The 19,058-nt window shown below is 37.8% G+C and overlaps 1 protein-coding gene across 4 annotated transcripts in view; it reads left to right on the top strand.

Annotated features, from left to right (window-relative positions):
* PTPRZ1 (protein tyrosine phosphatase receptor type Z1) overlaps nucleotides 1–19,058 on the top strand; it is a 195,130-nt gene that overhangs the window by 91,819 nt on the left and 84,253 nt on the right. For all 4 annotated transcript variants that reach the window (XM_003261255.3, XM_030825513.1, XM_004090211.2 and 1 more), the window contains exons 3-6: nucleotides 7,935–8,114; nucleotides 12,514–12,665; nucleotides 16,216–16,311; nucleotides 16,836–16,902. In XM_003261255.3, coding sequence (XP_003261303.2) covers nucleotides 7,935–8,114; nucleotides 12,514–12,665; nucleotides 16,216–16,311; nucleotides 16,836–16,902 — 495 coding nt within the window. The remainder of the gene's footprint in view (nucleotides 1–7,934; nucleotides 8,115–12,513; nucleotides 12,666–16,215; nucleotides 16,312–16,835; nucleotides 16,903–19,058) is intronic.

Raw genomic sequence — 19,058 nt, forward strand, 5'->3', positions numbered from 1 at the left:
GGCGGCCAGGCAGAGACGCTCCCCACCTCCCAGACGGGGCGGCGGCCGGGCAGAGGCTGCAATCCCAGCACCCTGAGAGGCCAAGGCAGGCGGCTGGGAGGCGGAGGCTGCAGCGAGCCAAGACCACGCCACCGCACTGCAGCCCGGGCAACACCGAGCACCGAGTGAGCGAGCCTCCGTCTGCAGTCCCAGCACCTCTAGAGGCCGAGGCGGGCAGACCACCGGAGGTCAGGAGCTGGAGACCAGCCTGGCCGACATGGCGAAACCGCGCCTCCAGGCAAAGGAGAAAAACCAGGGAGGGGTGGTGGCGCGCGCGGGCAATCCGAGGCAGCCCGCAGGCCAGGGCAGGAGAATCACGGGAGCCGGACGTAGGGAGTCAGCAGCGAGCCGAGTGTACTGGAGCCTCGGCCACAGAGGGAAGGAAAGAAAAAGGAAGGAAAGAAGGAAGGGAGGGAGGGAGGGAGGGAAGGAAGGAAGGAAGGAAGGAAGGAAGGAAGGAAGGAAGGAAGGAAGTTAGGAAGGAAGTTTTATTTCATCTGAATAATTTAATCAGGCAGCCCGCAGGCCAGGGCAGGAGAATCACGGGAGCCGGACGCAGGGAGTCTGCAGCGAGCCCAGTGTACTGGAGCCTCGGCCACAGAGGGAAGGAAAGAAAAAGGAAGGAAGGAAGGAAGGGAGGGAGGGAGGGAGGGAGGGGAGTTTTATTTCATCTGCATAATTTAATCAGTTTTTCCTTCAAATATTCAAAAACCCGCACTGGTATTTTTTTCTGACACATTTCCCCTGTTAGACTTTAGTTTTTCTTAGTTCATATTCTTGTGTTAATGGCTAGTGGAGTAACATTTCCTCACACAGAATGTTTTTTAAGATGTGTTTCTATCTAGAACACTAATTGGTCAAATATGTATAGCACATGAACATTAAAGGGTGCTAACTACAGTTATCTCACTGAAGCATTTTTTTTTTTTTTTGTCGTTCAGCAAATGTTGATTTAATTCTTAAGTGCCAGGCTCTAAGAAAGGTACTGAAACATTTTCTTCCATTAAAGAAACATAAATAAGAGACAGACATATTGTAGTTTAAGTAAGTACAGTGATGCTGTAAAAATCAAATTAAGACAAATAGGAGATGTCTATGAAAATGGTCATTACGCAGCCTCTCCCTTGCTGCCTATCCTGCATGCCTACCTGCTTAGTTTCTCTGATGACAAATCTATGAGCTCCTTCCTCTTCTAAAGCCTCCCTGCCTCTCACTGATCTCCCCAGGCGCATTGATCATAGTCTGCCTTTCCGTCTCCCTCTGTAGAATACCCCTGCATTCACTCTGCTCATTGGACTAAGCTGGCTTGCTCACTGCTCTCGGCATTGCCTGAACTTTTCTGCCACCATGAGTTTGCTCAGGCTCGTCACTCAGCAAGATATGTTCTTGGTTTCTCCTCTGCCTGTCGTAATTCTGTCCATCCTTCAAGGCCTGCATTATTGTGCTTTTGTTATCCATGTTTACTTTCCTTCATTGCATCTACTCCTTTTAAGCATTTGTCTATTTATTTAACAGACCCCCCCACCCTTCTGGAATGTAATAATAAACACACAGGCAAGCTAACAAACTTGAACTCATGCGTATCCCCTGTGGAGCCTAGAATTGCTTTCCATTCCGCTTGGAATAGAGGATGCATACGTATGCAAATACTGAATACATTCATTTGATGCACAAAGGCTATTTCACAAGCATTTAATTTCTTTCTAGCATATGCCAGACTCAGAGTTTGGCAATGGCATATAGATGAAATAGGCAAGTTAACAGACAAAATACAGTACGTTAAGTGCTTCAATGGAGGTAAGAATGGGAAATTTATAGGAGTGTTACTAATTCAGGTAAGTCAATGAATGAATGAAAGCATGGATAAATATGTAAATGAATAACTTAGGTTAATTCTCTGGAGCTCCTATTTAGTATTCTGCTGTCCTTCTTATGGGTTAATCAGCCTGATAATCTGCTGCAACTACAGTCAGTGTCCTAATTTCTTCCTTCACAATAGTTCCTAATAACACCCAGGTGGATACAATATAGTGAATTCTGTATTCCTGCTTTCTCAGATGCATCATCCTGGCCTTTAACCACTATGTGAACTGCTGTCTCCAGTTGCCACATTAACCGTATTAATTTGGGAATTCGAAAAAATAATGCTTAAGGCCAGGCACAGTAGTTCACACCTGTAATCCCAGCATTTGGGAGGCTGAGGCGGGAGGATCACAAGGTCAGGAGTTCAAGACCAGCCTGGCAAACATGGTTTCTACTAAAAATACAAAAAGTTAGCTGGGTGTGGTGGCATGTGCTGTAATCCCAGCTACTCGGGAGGCTGAGACAGGAGAATCACTTGAACCTGGGAGGCAGAGGTTGCAGTGAGCAGAGATTGTGCCACTGCACTCCAGCCTGGGCAACAGAGAGATGCTCTGTCTCAAAATAATAATAATAATAACAACTTTTTAGAATAAGATTAGTCTAATGTTTCATTATTAAAGACAGATAAGATGTATTGTTCTTTGTCTTTGTTTTATTCCTGTGCACAATTTTTTTTTGAGATGGAGTCTCGCTCTGTCACCCAGCCTGGAGTACAGTGGCGCGATCTTGGCTCACTGCAACCTCAACGTCTCAGGTTCAAGCAATTCTTCTGCCTCGGCCTCCCGAGTAGCTGGGACTACAGGCACGCACCACCATACCCAGCTAATTTTCGTATTTTTCAGTAGAGATGGGGTTTCACCATATTGGCCAGGCTGGTCTTGAACTCTTGACCTCGTGATCCACCCACCTCGGCCTCCCAAAGTGCTGGGATTACAGGTGTGAGTCACTGCACTCGGCCCCTGTGCACAATTTTAACACTTCATTAGTTTATTTAGTTTGGTTTTCTACTCATGGTGATTTGAAACAGTCTTCCTTTTAGAGTGCTTTGCATGAAGAAACTCAAGTTCTTATTTTTTCAACTTCTGTTTATTTTTCTGTTTGTTGGTTTTTCCACTAAAAAAAATCATTTTTTAATTTTATTTTGGCTTCTTTTATTTTGCTTTTTAATCATGAAAATTAAGAAAGCATCTTGAGCCCGCAATGTACTGAGTACTATTGTTGACAGCTGAAGTGATACCTCAGTTCTTTCTTCTTGGTTTAAAATAGTTTAAACAAGAGGTACACAGCAAAGGAGGTGTAGCATAGAGTAATTTATTACTATGGATAAATACATTTTGAAAGTTAGGTGCAGAATAGACAGTATACCCTGAGAGAGAAAGAATTCAGGACAGGCTGCTTGTAAGGGTGAGACAGCAAAAACTGGCACTAGGGAGACACCCTTTTAGGGAGTTTTAGGTGGGGACACAGCCAAACCATATCAGACACCTACTATGTGCCAGTCGTTTTTTCCTCAGTGCTGGGATGTTGAAATAATGAATAAGCATAAGACTCCCTTTTTGGGAGTTTTAAAAGATGATTCATAAAAAGGTGGGAAGAGGTGTTACTAGTAAGCATGTTCTGGGTGGTCTTCTGGTGCACATGTGCAGTAACTGTACATGCTTGTTCATATGTTGCATGTCTCATTAGCATCTTAAAACTCCACCCAGGGGTGTGGTTTTTACTATTATAATGAGCATAGGGTCAGTTTGGGGACAGGTAAAATCAAAATATGCATGCTGTCTGGAAGGGAAAGGCCCTACTGAAGATAGCTTTGCTTGAATGAGCTCAGTTACAATGCAAATACTGAGGTTTATTGTGCTGACTGTATGATCACCATGGTTGCCTCATCCCAAGAACATGGTCACTTCCTTGACTGCCTATCCTGCCTCATTATGATCTAGTAGGTGATTTAAATTTGGTCCACACTCAGTGTAATCATTCCATGCACTTTAAACATAATCTAGTTACCTGGTGTCATTGTGCTATATGTTATCCTAACCTCGTACAGTTCAGACTTCAGGTATCTCTGATACCTAGCCATAAAAGTTTAGTAGGGACTACTCAACTAAATTATCATGTAGCAATCAAATGAGACCTACAGCTGAGTAAAGAAATGCTTCTTTTATTGATCAAATTTGTGTGGTTATTTTTTCATTTTCATGCCATGTTATATTTGATCCTTCTGAGCTCAAACTCATAAAACAAAAGGCCACCACTTCTTGTTGGTTTGATTCAGTTATTCAACAAATGTTTATTGAACACTGTAAAAGTTCATTCTCATGCTGCTATAAGGACATACCTGAGACTGGGTAATTTATAAAGGAAAGAAGTTTAATTGACTCACAATTCCGCAGGGCTGGGGAGGCCTCAGGAAACTTACAATCATGGCATAAAGGGAAGCAAACAGGTATTTCTTCACAAGACAGCAGGAGAGAGAAGAATGAGAGTCAAGCCAAGGGGGAAGCCCTTTATAAAACCAGAAGATCTCATAAGAACTAACTCACTGTCATGAGAACAGGATGGGGAAAACCGCCCCAATGATTCAATTATCTCCGCATGGTCCCTCCCATGACATGTGGGGATTATGGGGACTACAATTCAAGATGAGATTTGGGTGGAGACACAGCCAAACCATATCAAACACTGACTATGTGCTAGTCTTTTTTTTTTTTTTCTGAGGTACTGGGATGTAGAAACAATGAATAAGCATAATTAATATGTTAAAAGAAGAAAAATGAAGTAGGGAGAGGGTATGGAGAGTTACCAAGGCAGAAAGTATACTATTTAACAGGGTGGTTCAGAGAAAGTCTCTCCAGTACATGCTTTTGAGGAGAGATTTGATTGAAGTTAGAAAGCAAGTCATTTGAGCCTTACAGACATCTGTGGAGAGTATTCCGGGAATAGGTGATAGCCAGTGTCAACCTTTTGCATGCTCAAGGGACAGAATGGAAGCCAGTGTGGCTGGAGCAGAGTGATCAAAGCAGAATGGTAGAGAACCAGAGCAGAGAGGACATGAGTGGGGACATCATATAGGATCTGTTGGCCATAACAAGGAGCTCATGTTTTATTTTGAGTGAGATGAAATAGTATTGTAGCCAAGGAGTAGTGTGATCTGGCATATATTTTTAAAGCGTACTTTAGTTACTGAGTTGAATTGGTTTTCTTTTGCTGCATAACAAATTACTACAAATTTACCACCTTATAACACTGCATATGTATTATCACACAGTTTCTGTGGGTCAGGAGCTGAGGAGGAAGGGCTGCTTAGCTGGCTTTTCTGCTTAGGGTCTCACAAATCTGAAATTAAGGTGTCTCATTTGAAGCCTGGGGTCCTCTTCCAAGTTCACTTAGGTTGTTGGCAGAATTCACTTCCTGGAGATTGTAGAACTGAAGTCCCTGGTTTTTGTTGTTGTTGTTTGTTTGTTTGTTTGTTTCACTGGTTGGGTGTTTTTTGTTTTTGTGATTATAAGCCTGGTTATGCTGTCAGCTGCCAGAGGCAGGTCTCAGTTCTTAGCCACATGCCAGCTCACAACCTGGTAGGTCACTTCTCCAAAACTAGCAAGGAAATCTCCCACATTTTGAATCTTTCTCCAATTTGCTGAAATGGAGCTTTCTATAACATAATGTAATCAGTCACAGCAGTGATCCACCATCATCTTTGCCAACAAATTTAACCTAATCAAGGAAGCGACTCTCTCTTCATATTCATAAGTCCTGCTCATGCCCAATTGGAGGGAATTGTACAGGATGATTACACCATAGGTTGGAAATTTTGGGAGCCAAGTCATAATTCCACTTACTACATAAGTGGTACTACTACAGAATTGTGGAAGGAGCAAGAGAAGATTCTGAAAACCAGATAGAAGGCACTAGTGGAGTCTAAGCCAGTGTTTCCCCAAGTTTAATGTGTATATCAATATCCTAGGCATTTTGTTAAAATGTAGATTCAGACTTCATAAGGCTATAGTAGTGGCCTGAATCTCCCAACAATCTCCTAGGTGATGGCGATATTGCTTGCAGGGTAGCAAGGTACAGACAAATGATGACAGTGACTTGGGTTAGTGTGATAATAGTAGAGATAAGAAGTGGTCTGATTAGGGAAATATTTTGAAGGCAGACCCTAAAGAGCTTGCTGAAGGAGAAACAAAGGCATCAGGATAACTTCTCACTTCAGGGGATGTCAAAGACTATGTGGAAGGAGCTTATTTCAGAGCAGGAAAGAGTTCAATTTGTGATATGCTAAGTATAAGATGCCTTTTAGGTTCCCAGTAGAGAGAATCACAAAATGCGTTGGAAAATAGCAGGTTTATACATTATATTCAGTGTTATTGAAGATTTAAAATTTTATGTTTCTGTGCACCACAACTATGTAACTCTTTCTAAGTGTGCTTAGAATTTATTATATTGTATTAAAAATGTGAGCAATGAAGAGGACCTAATTGATTTGTGCTGCAGATTCTCTTTCATTCTCTTGCATTGACATTAGTAAAATAAGCAGTGTTTTCTTGTCCCTATGCCAGAGTTCCTTACAGTGAAATAAACATCATTACTCAAATCATTAAAAATGTTCCTAGAATCCAAAATACACATCACTGTGCATATTTAAAACACAATGTATTCAAACACTCTCTAGGTATAGACCTAAACTTTAAGATGATTTTCAGTACCTATTGATTCTGGTAGATGCCTCACTATGAGATGTATTACCAGATTTTCCATGACTGTATAGACAGCTTCATGGTATGACTATTATTTATTTTCAGAGCAAAATTATGCAATGTTATTTTAATCGCATTGTGAGAAGTGGCCATTAGATAGAACTTGCATAAAAGTTAGTTCTCACTGACTCACTTATCACAAAAGAAGACAGTGTAGACTAGGATTGTATCAAAGATAAATTTACTTATAATCCCCTCAACCTCAATCATGTAAAATCTTGGCCTTACCCATTCTCATTTTCAGGAAAAAAGCATTCAGAAGAATATAAACTGAAAACTACACTGCCACTCCTTTCCTCCTTGTGATGGCCATGGAAATGCTAGCGTTTAACCAGAGACCTGGACTCTCAACATTTCAAATATTTTAAAAGAACTTTAAGTAGAACATACCTGTGCTTAGCACTGCTTGGGTGCTAAGTTAACATGCAGTGAAATAAGATTACGGGAGGTGGTTCATGGTTTCAGGTAGGGATGAAATAAAGGCAACAAAGGGCAGTTTGGGTTTAGAGGACACTTCATACTGTGGAACGTGTGAAAATTCAGTTTATTATAAGCAAAAATCTTTATAGAAATCCCTGTTTTGCTTTTCTTATTGTTAAACAATAAAATGTGCTAGGCTTTATGACCAGAGAAAAATGGGAAGGAGATATCTCAAGGATAACCTGATGATTATGTTTTTATAAATAAGATCCCAAACAGATGGAAATTAAATCAAATCATTCAATGACAGAGGGTGACAGCAGGTCTGAAGGCAGCTACATTTATGGAGAGTGTTGAGGAAGTCAAAACTGTACTCCTATATCTGGACTCCTTTCAATCTGGAACCCTGGGCTAGGACTAACTACCTTACAGGACAGTTAGGCTTTCTGTTGATTTGAAAGAATTGTGATGACTGGACAAAGCCATTGTTGAACCCTGAACTTGCCACATTATGAGAGATGGCCATTAGATCAAGCTTGCATAAAAGTTAGTTCTAATTGACTCCCTTATCACAAAAAGAAGATGTTGTAGACCAAAGTTGTATCAAACCTTGCTTGTTGTTCTATAGACTTGTTTTTTTATAGTGGCATGGTTGTTCTGTAGACCTTTTATAGTGTTTCGTATTGAAATCCAGAATCTAAATATAGGCATAATTATTTCATATATTAGTTCCAAGAGGTCAAACATTTTTCTACTATTGTATCTATTTTTATGCAATGTATTAACTATAATATAAAGTTTAACTTTTGCATGGTAATTTAAGAAGCTAAATTTCTTACTCTTTCTTTTCCCTAGGTGCACTGAATCAAAAAAATTGGGGAAAGAAATATCCAACATGTAATAGCCCAAAACAGTCTCCTATCAATATTGATGAAGATCTTACACAAGTAAATGTGAATCTTAAGAAACTTAAATTTCAGGGTTGGGATAAAACATCATTGGAAAACACATTCATTCATAACACTGGGAAAACAGGTAAAATATTTGCATTCTCTTTGCCTTTAATATATTTTTCATACCTGGAGTATGTTTAGACTAGTTTCATCTCATTTTCCTTTGAATAGTGTACTATGAACTAGATAGAAGTTATATGTGGAAGAAACCAAATGGAGCAGAGAAAATGGGAAATTTAGACAATATTTTGACAATTTGTACAAAAAAAAAATAAAATGACCAATGTCATCATGTCATGTTTTCCTACAGTGTAACAATAATGATGCTGCCTCTAGAAGATGTGATAATGTGATTTACAGCTAATATAATTTAGTCAATTACTTAGTCAATAAGGATTTCTTTTTCTTGAGCATTATAGTTTGATCTTTTCTGCCTAGCCTCATGTTATAGTCAGTATTTGGATATGAAAAAAGCAATTGACTATAATTGAAATTTAAGAAAATAAATTCCTAGCTCTTCTATATAGAAGGTTTAAAGTTGTATCCCATCCTTAGGAAACCCTCTCTAAGTGCCTTTTTATTGAGACTATCTTTTTTTTTTTCTTAAAAAAAGAGAAATATAATACATTAAAATTTAAATACAAATTCTAATAAACTATACATAGATAAATAATTTCCAAAAAGTGACACTTTTTCTTTTTTGATATTCTAGTTTTTTTTAAAGTTGTATTTTGGGAAATTATATAAAGGCAAATATACACGTAAGACAAAGATTAGAAAAATATTCAAAATTATAATAGTAGCTCTATGGGGGTAAGCTTTATCATTAGTGAATTTTTAAATATTTTCTATATTTAGGTAATATAATTATTTGAATGTAATAATTTAATTTCAAAACTCAAGAGAGTAGTAGTCAGGCACTGTGGCTCACGCCTGTGATCCCAGCACTTTGGGAGGCCAAAGAGGCCGGATCACTTGAGGTCAAGAGTTCCAGACTAGCCTGGCCAATATGGCAAAAACCCATCTCTACTAAAAATACAAAAATCAGCTGGGTGTGGTGGCACACTCCTGTAATTCCAGATACTCAGGAGGCTGAGATACAAGAATCACTTGAACTCAAGAGTTGGAGGCTGCAGTGAGCCAAGATCATGCCACTGCACTCCAGCCTGGGCAACAGAGTGAGATCCTATCCAAGAAATCAAAACAAAACAAACAAACAAAAAAAACAACTCATGCCAGGCGCAGTGGCTCATGCCTGTAATCCCAGCATTTTGGGAGGCTGAGGTGGGTGGATCACCTGAGGTCAGGAGTTCAAGACCAGCTTGGTCAACATGGCGAAACCCCATCTCTACTAAAAATAAAAAAATTAGCCAGGCATGGTGGTGAATGCCTGTAATCCCAGCTACTCGGGAGGCTGAGGCAGAATTGATTGAACCCAGGAGTTGGAGGTTGAGTGAGCTGAGATTGCGCCATTGCACTCCAGCCTGGGCAACAAGAGCGAAACTCTGTCTCAAAAAAAAAAAAAAGCAAACTCATGAAAGTAGAGACTTTTCTACATCAGTGCCTGATATGTAATAAACACTAAGTATTTCTTGAATGAATAATTTTTAAAATTATTATGCTACATGTAATAATTACCTAAAAGTATATTGTCCCAAATCTTGACATTTTTATTTTCAGTTTTGAAGGGTGTTACAAAGCAGTAGGGCATGGAACCTCTGCTTTTGTTTTTTTGTTTTTATTCTTTTTATTTATTTATTTATTATATATATATATATTTTATTGTACTTTAAGTTCTAGGGTACATGTACACAGCGTGCAGTTTAGTTACATATGTATACATGTGCCATGTTGGTGTGCCGCACCCATTAACTCCTCATTTACATTAGGTATATCTCCTAATGCTATCCCTCCCCGCTCCCCCCACCCCACAACAGGCCCCAGTGTGTGATGTTCCCCTTCCTATGTCCAGGTGTTCTCATTGTTCAGTTCCCACCTATGAGTGAGAACATGCGGTGTTTGCTTTTTGTCCTTGCGATAGTTTGCTGAGAATGATGGTTTCCAGCTTCATCCATGTCCCTTCAAAGGACCCGAACTCATCATTTTTTATGGCTGCATAGTGTTCCATGGTGTATATGTGCCACATTTTCTTAATCCAGTCTATCATTGTTGGACATTTGGACTGGTTCCAAGTCTTTGCTATTGTGAGTAGTGCCACAAAAAACATGTGTGCATGTGTCTTTATAGCAGCATGATTTATATTCCTTTGGTTATATACCCAGTAATGGGATGCCTGGGTCAAATGGTATTTCTAATTCTAGATCCCTGAGGAATCGCCACACTGACTTCCACAATGGTTGAACTAGTTTACAGTCCCACCAACAGTGTAAAAGTGTTCCTATTTCTCCACATCCTCTCCAGCACCTGTTGTTTCCTGACTTTTTAATGATCACCATTCTAACTGGTGTGAGATGATAACTCATTGTGGTTTTGATTTGCATTTCTCTGATGGCCACTTATGATGAGCATTTTTTCATGTGTCTGTTGGCTGCATAAATGTCTTCTTTTGAGAAATGTCTGTTCATATCCTTCGCCCACTTTTTGATGGGGTTGTTTGTTCTTTTCTTGTTTGAGTTCTTTGTAGATTCTGGATATTAGCCCTTTGTCAGATGAGTAGATTGCAAACGTTTTCTCCCATTCTGTAGGTTGCCTGTTCACTCTGATGGTAGTTTCTTTTGCTGTGCAGAAGCTCTTTAATTTAATTAGATCCCATTTGTCAATTTTGGCTTTTGTTGCCATTGCTTTTGGTGTTTTAGACCTGAAGTCCTTGCCCATGCCTGTGTCCTGAATGGTATTGCCTAGGTTTTCTTCTAGGGTTTTTATGGTTTTAGGTCTAACATTTAAGTCTTTAATACATCTTGAATTAATTTTTGTATAAGGTGTAAGGAAGGGATCCAGTTTCAGCTTTCTACATATGGCTAGCCAGTTTTCCCAGCACCATTTGTTAAATAGGGAATCCTTTCCCCCTTTCTTGTTTTTGTCAGGTTTGCCAAAGATCAGATAGTTGTAGATGTGTGGTATTATTTCTGAGGGCTCTGTTCTGTTCATTGGTCTATATCTCTGTTTTGGTACCAGTACCATACTGTTTTGGGAACCTCTGCTTTATTATACATTGTAAGCAAAAATCTTTATAGAAATCCCTGTTTTGCTTTTCTTATTGTTAAACAATAAAATGTGCTAGGCTTTATGACCAGAGAAAAATGGGAAGGAGATATTTCAAGGATAGCCTGATGATTATGTTTTTATAAATTAGATCCCAAACAGATGGTAATTAAACCAAATCATTCAATGACAGAGGGTGACAGTAGGTCTGAAGGCAGCTATTTTTATGGAGAGTGCTGAGGGTTTTATTTTTCTTAGGAGAGAGTGGTTATTAGAACATTGAGCTAATAGAGCCATATTACTTGGGCTCTTGAAATGACAGTGGGGAACCTTTGAGCAACCTACTTAGCCTTTCTGTGACTCAATTTCCTTATCTGTAAAATAAAGATTATGTAATATCTACTTCCCAAGGTTGTGCGAAGATCCAATGGATAATATATGTAAAGTAACTAGTATAGTTCATGGTACATCGTAAGTGATATGTAAATGTTGGATGTCATTGTTATTATGCTTGTTATTATTATTATTAGTTGGAATTTGTATCCCTAGCTGGCTGGCCAATATTTTATATTCAGTCCCTGATGACAACAGTGATTTCTCCCTAATGGAACAGAGACTATTTAAACTTTATTGAGAGACATCAAAATCTTTCCCTGGGCTCTCAAGAGAACTCTCCAGAAAACTGTTAAAATATAGTCAGATAATATCTGCTGTGGAACTCATACAGGGGAGTTTAAGCTTTTGCCACTCAGGGTTCAAACATGAGATGGCCAAAACTCCTCCATAAGAATGAGTTTCCTGCCTTTCCTGCCACGGCCAGGGACCCAGGTTCTGGACCTTGCTGATGAAGCCTGGGAGATACATGGAGGGATAAGCAGCAGCCTGATAAGGAGTAGAAATGGGCTGAAAATAGGAAGGTGAGAGCACTCCGAGAAGACTTTTTTTTTTGTCTTTTAACCCTTCTGTTCCTTCTCCCTTTGCTCTGTCTTCTTATTACCATCTGACATCTTAGGGAAGCAGAGCTTTCAAGTAACAGCTATCTTAGGACACCAGACAAACAGAGCAGGTGGACTGGCTGTCTTCTGCCCTTGAAGTCCATACACTAGTCAATATCTTCAGCTTAGTTTGCATATGTGGCAATAAGATATAAGTATATTGTGTAGACCTACAAAGTTTGGCTTCCAAAATGACGACTTCATATTTTGTAAATTTATCAAATAAATGATTTTTCTTAATGTACCTTAAGTAGATGGAAATTTAGTTGAAATTTAAAATTTTGATTTTCAGAAGCTTAGGTGCAATTGTATTTCTTTTTTCAGTGGAAATTAATCTCACTAATGACTACCATGTCAGCGGAGGAGTTTCAGAAATGGTGTTTAAAGCAAGCAAGATAACTTTTCACTGGGGAAAATGCAATATGTCATCTGATGGATCAGAGCATAGTTTAGAAGGACAAAAATTTCCACTTGAGGTAAGTCAGGAGATCCACTGTTTACTGTTTTATTTTCTAAATAATGGATGTTTTTATTTAGCATATAATTTGATTAATTTTAAAATCAAATATTATAATTTATAAAGTGATATTTTGATTACTTGATTAATATACTAGATTAAGCTAAATGAATATAAGACTTAAATCTTTGATGCACCACTTCCTGGTAACAACCCAAAGTGCCACATAATAGGTAATCAATAAATGCTGATGAATTAATGAATGAAGGAAGGAAAAGGGGGACAATTTCATTAACATACTGGAGAATCCTTTGATTTAAATCTTTTGATTAAAATGAGAAAAATTTTCAGCTTTAAAATTGGCAAAGTAAATAATTATAAAAAATGAGTGTGTAGTAAAATGTTTTCTTACATGTCTAGAGAAAGTCTAAATTGGTAGACTTTCTGGGAGGCAGTTTGCTTGTTTTTATTAAGAATTTTAAATGATTTATACTCAATACCCAACATTTAAATTTAGAGCCATTTAGTCTAAAAATAAAAAAATTGCAAAAATTTATTTATAATATAATATTGAAACAAAAGGCAATGATTATTTAAATACCTTATGATGGATATTACAGATATCACAAAAATCGTGTTTTTGAATGATATATTTACACAAAAAAGGTTCATCATAAGATATTAATGGTTTTAAAAAGAAACACGTTAAATGGTATAACCAGCATAATTTTTGCAATTTTTTAATACATGAACATTGATTAAATATTGACTGAGAGTGGAGTCTGAGTCAAATGGACTAGCTTTGAATCTTGGCTCCACCATTTGGTTATTGGTTACATGACATAAAAATGTATAAATTATTTAACTTACCAATGCTTCCATTTTTCTTCTGTGAAATTGACATAGTAGCTGCACCTGCCTTATAACATTATTATGGAAATTAAATGAGGGATTGACTTATTACTCATAAAAGTAATTGAGGGGACAGGCGCAGTGGCTCACGCCTGTAATCCCAGCACTTCAGGAGGCCAAGACGGGCAGATCATTTGAGGTGAGGAGTTCCAGATCAGCCTGGCCAACATGGTGAAATGCCACCTCTACTAAAAATACAAAAATTAGCTGGACGTGGTAGCACTAACCTGTAATTTCACCTACTCAGGAGGCTGAGACATGGGAATCACTTGAACTCAGGAGGTGGAGGTTGCAGTGAGCCAAGATCACACCACTGCACTCCAGACTGGGTGATGGAATGAGACTCTGTCTTGAAAAAAAAAAAAAAGTAATTGATGGAATTCAAGAAAATGTTAATAATGATTTTCTTTGGGTGATGGCATTATAGGTGCCTCTTATTTTATCCTTTAAAGTCCCCATATTTTCTAAGATACCTAGAATGAAACTATTCATTTTACAATTCAAAACAGTTATTAATAATAAAAATAAGATAGGGTGAATTACCTTTTAAAAGACTAAAAAGCTTTTTTAAAAAGGTGGATATCCACATTCACATTTACAGTTTATAATCTGGATTTTTTTCTTTATTCAATATTTTTAAAGAAAAGCACATTTATCAAATTTGATTTGTCAAAGTAATCAAAGTCAACTCATTAAGCAACATATCACTTCTGAGAGTTTAGCTTACTCACAATATTACCTATTTAGAACAAAGATGAAAATCAAGAAAAATTCTATCAACAAGAGCCCTGAGCAATCAAAATACATGGTACAGAATCCATGCACTAAACCTAATACAATTATTTTAATGCAAAAGCCTCTCAAATTGTCTCTCAGTGGTATTGGGTTGTTTTTACTTTTCTTTTCTTTTTTTTTTTTTTTTTTTTGAGACAAAGTGTTGCCCTGTTGCCCAGTCTGGAGTACAATGGCATGATCTCAGCTCACTGCAACCTCTGTCTCCTGGGTTCAAGCGATTCTCTTGCCTCAGCCTCTCGAGTAGCTGGGATTACAGGTGCATGCCACCAGGCTGAGCTAATTTTTTGTATCTTTAGTAGAGACGGAGTTTCACCGTGTTGGCCAGGCTGGTCTTGAACTCCTGACCTCATGATTTACCCGCCTCAGTCTCCCAAAGTGCTGGGATTACAGGTGTCAGCCACCGCGCCCAGTCTTGTTTGTTGTTTTAAAACACTCTCTATGAAATTGTGTAAGCAGAAAATCCAAGGATCATCCCTGGCTTGCTCCTTATTTCTTATCTCCTACATCTCACAATCAAGTCTTCTCAATTCACCAGGCATGGTGGCTCAAACCTGTCATCCCAGCACTTTAGGAGGCTGAGGCTGGAGGATCACTTAAGCCCAGGAGTTTGAGACTAGTCTGGGCAACATAGTGAGATCCCATTTCTACAAAAAAAAAGAGAAAATAGCTGAACACGATGGCATGCACCTGTTGTCCCAACTACTCCAGAGGCTGAGGTAGGAGGATCACTTGAGCCCATGAGGTCAACGCTGCAACGAGCCATGATCATGCCACTGCATTCCAGCCTGAGTGACAGGAAGTCACTGAGTGAGACCCCCTCTCAAAACAAACAAACAAAAGCCATATCAATTCTTCTCCTAAATGTCATATGGGAGGTCAGAAAAAAGTTTGCTTACTTGTATTATTAAATTAACAAATATTAAGTTTTAAATTGTATTTCTTTCAATTTCCCATGCTTGTCATACTGTCTTGCCTAATAGGCCTTTCCCAGGTGGTACTTCTGACTTGAACACATGCCCTTCTCTTCTGCCTTTCACCTGGCTAAAAGCTGCTCATTCTTGAAGGGTCAGTTTAGAAATCCTGTCTCTGAAAAGGTTTTGGTGACTCACCCAAAGCAGGAGCTACTGCCATCCTCTGTTGCACACCCTCTATTTCTCCCATCAGAGCACTAACTATGCTTTACTTTCTCAGAGGCTTCCTACTCTTACCTTAAGTCTACTTCTATCTAGCCTGATACACCTGATTTCCAAACCCAGACAGGAGAAGCACCAAATTATATAGAGGCTGTTACAGAGAGATACATATATGGACTAAATCAGAAATTAACAAGGGATAGCTTCACAGCTGGAGAGGAGAGTCAAAATATGAAACTTAAAACTCTTTTGGTATTTTTTAGGTAGAAGCTGAGAGTCCTTGAGAGTTTCAATATTAATAGATCACAATATGATAATATCAAAGAATGGTAACTCTGGACTCTCAAGAAAGGCATGCACTCTTAAGAAAGAGAGAAACTTATATTTAAAATAATTCCATAAAGCAGTTAAAGTAATATATGATTATTTATTTCATGTAATAGTTCTAATAAATTTTACTGCACAGTCCCCTGATAATCTCAAAATGGTCATTTTGGTTTTAGATATGTCTAATTTTCTATTCCCTTCTTTATTGAAGGATGGTAAATGATAGTAAATGTAGTTGCATACATGTAATTTATAAAAGATTTTGGAAATACTTAGAATGTAGAATTACACAATTTATAGAGTTTTACAAATAGAACTTACTGAATTGCTTGTTTTATTAAGTCTCTGCTGATTTTTATGAAGTCTTTGTGTATCATAAAACTATCATTGTTACTTTTATAGATGCAAATCTACTGCTTTGATGCGGACCGATTTTCAAGTTTTGAGGAAGCAGTTAAAGGAAAAGGGAAGTTAAGAGCTTTATCCATTTTGTTTGAGGTAATAATTATATATACATTTTACACTAATGTAATTCCTTTTTAAGTCACATTAAATATTGATGTGAAATATCAAGGCATAGTTTCTAACTAAGAGAGGAGCTCACAAGTAAAATTAAAACTGGTGGCCATTTTCAAAAAAAGATGTTGACTCTTGCCTGGTATTTTTAAAAGGAGACTCTTGTGTTTGTTAATTGGGTGAATCTTTTCTAGCTGGGGCAAAGTGTTCTATAAGTACACAGATTTGCTTATTAGTACATATAAAGCATCATATTAATGATTATGTATTATTATCAGTAACTATGAATCTCAAAATTTTAAAATTTACTTTTCTTAGTGAAATGTGTAAGTTATCTGGTTTTTGTTTGCTTTATTTGTTTTCAACTAGCTATAAAAAAAGTGTTTTTGGAACTTACTATTTTTTAATGCACATATTTAAAATGGAATTCATTAATCTTCACATTTTTATTGAATAGTTATCCAAATGTTTTATTCTATTTTTAGAATGTGATTCTTCTTTAACAGGTTGGGACAGAAGAAAATTTGGATTTCAAAGCGATTATTGATGGAGTCGAGAGTGTTAGTCGCTTTGGTAAGCTACTTGGGGAAATATCTTTCTTCAAGATTCTGCTTTGGATGGATATGAATGTTGACAATACGACAAAAATCACTTGTTCCAAAAGGTGGAAAGTACTACATTTTTAAATAGGAGCAATCTCTCACTTTCCACACTTGATAATTTATACATTTCTCACCAAATAAATAACAATTTATCAGAAAATTTTATTACATCAAAAGCATGAAACATTAATGTATATAGGAAATTGAAGTTTTTAAAATTTATTCTAGAAAATAATCCAATTATATCATGCAATTAAAGCCTATTTATCTATTATGTCTCTGCATTATACATCCCTTAAGGACTAATTCCTAATCTGAAACCAGCTAATTTTATAAATATCATATTTTAAAGTAGAAAAAGAATTGTTACTCAAGTTAAAATTTATTCCCTGGTGGTTTCCTTGATAAATCCTTTGTTTTATCAACATGAGGAGATGAGATTTTTGGAAGAAGGTCAACACTTACATAGAAGAAGATGCAATATGCTTTGACATTGTTCTGCCTGCTATCTCATAGATCTTGTAATTTGTCACAACAAATGCTTTTAACCATATGGGCAGTGGAGTGTAAGCCTGTTAATATTACTATTTTATTTTTATTAAGCACTCACACACAGGATCTTAATGCTGCCCTGAGTCGCCAATAAAATGAGGATTATTCCTCTCTGGGAAGCTGCAAAATTTGAAATCAGAAGCAAAACTCATGTAGATCCTTTCTTGAAAGCAGAAGCCTGGCCTAGGATTGATTTATCATTGTCAATTACATGTGGGGATCTGAATTGACCCAACTTTTCAGAAGTCAGGAATATGTGAACTCCTGCAGTGCAGCTTTTTATTTTTACTTCTTAAAGACACAATCAAACACAAGATGAAGCTGTTGTCTCCCTCAATCGACCCAGATTGCAAAATTCAACATTGAGTGCCATAAGTCACATTTAATTTTTCCCTTCTTGAGTCACAAAGTGGAATCTATCCAGACTGAAATAAAGCAACTTATTTGAATTCTTATACTTAAAAAAATGTAAAAGATATGAATTCTGAATGTTCCAGACCTTGCACCAGCCTGTGGGGACAATGAAAGAGATGTTAACACTGGGGTGTTAACCCTGACTTGTGTAACTATGGGACCTTTGAGACTTTCTCTTAAGGCCTCTTTATTTTCCCAGGGTACTTTACTTTTTGGGGGTGCCTTGGAAGGCACTCGTATGAGCTTGAGAATAAACTTGCTCGTGTTCTTTAAAATTTCCTTTCTAATATCTACCATCTGAAAGCCATTCAGGAAGATACTTTGTCAGATACACTGTGACTGCATATTCTCTCCCTTTCTGAGAATATAGATTCCCTAACAGCATTATTCTGCCTATATTCTGGCTCTTAATTTGAAAGCAGAATAGTTCTTGGATTAGCTGAGGACAGATTCTAGTCCTTTACCCCCTCTCTCTCTGTCTCTCTACCTCACTTGTATTAGTCCATTTTCACACTGAAAGTAAGTGATTTGTAAAAGAAAGAGATTGAGTTGACTCACAGTTCTGCATGGGTGGAGAGGCCTCAAGAATCTTACAATCATGGTGGAAAGCAAAGGGTAAGCAAGGCATGTATTACATGGCAGCATGAGAGAGAGAATGAGAGTGTGAGCAAAGGAGAAACTGCGAAACACTTATAAAGCCATCAAATCTCGTGAGAACTCACTCACTATCATGAGAACAGCATGGGGGAAACTGCCCCCATGATCCAATCACCTCCCACTTGGTCCCTCCTCAACACATGGGGATTACAATTCAAGATGAGATTTGGTCAGGGACACAGAGCTAAACCATATCACCACTATTTGTGCACCAACTTCCTCATTTACCAAAAACCAAAATCCTTCATGCCTATCCACTCATTCATCTGGATACTTAGTATTTCAATATACTCAGCAAGGACAACTACCCAAACCAAATAAGTTAAGTCTTTCTAAAGTCAAACTTTTCCATTTTGAGAGTTCTTGAATTAAATCCAGTCTTATTTCTGACTCTAGAAAATCCCCTACTGCCCAATAAACTGCAGGCTTCCCCATATTGGCCATCAGACATTGCTGCTGGCAACCTTGAGGATCAAAGGTGGGACTTGTCTTTAGGCAGTGATT

This window comes from Nomascus leucogenys, chromosome 13 (genome assembly GCF_006542625.1).
Source record: "Nomascus leucogenys isolate Asia chromosome 13, Asia_NLE_v1, whole genome shotgun sequence".
In the NCBI taxonomy this organism is placed as follows: Eukaryota; Metazoa; Chordata; class Mammalia; order Primates; family Hylobatidae; genus Nomascus; species Nomascus leucogenys.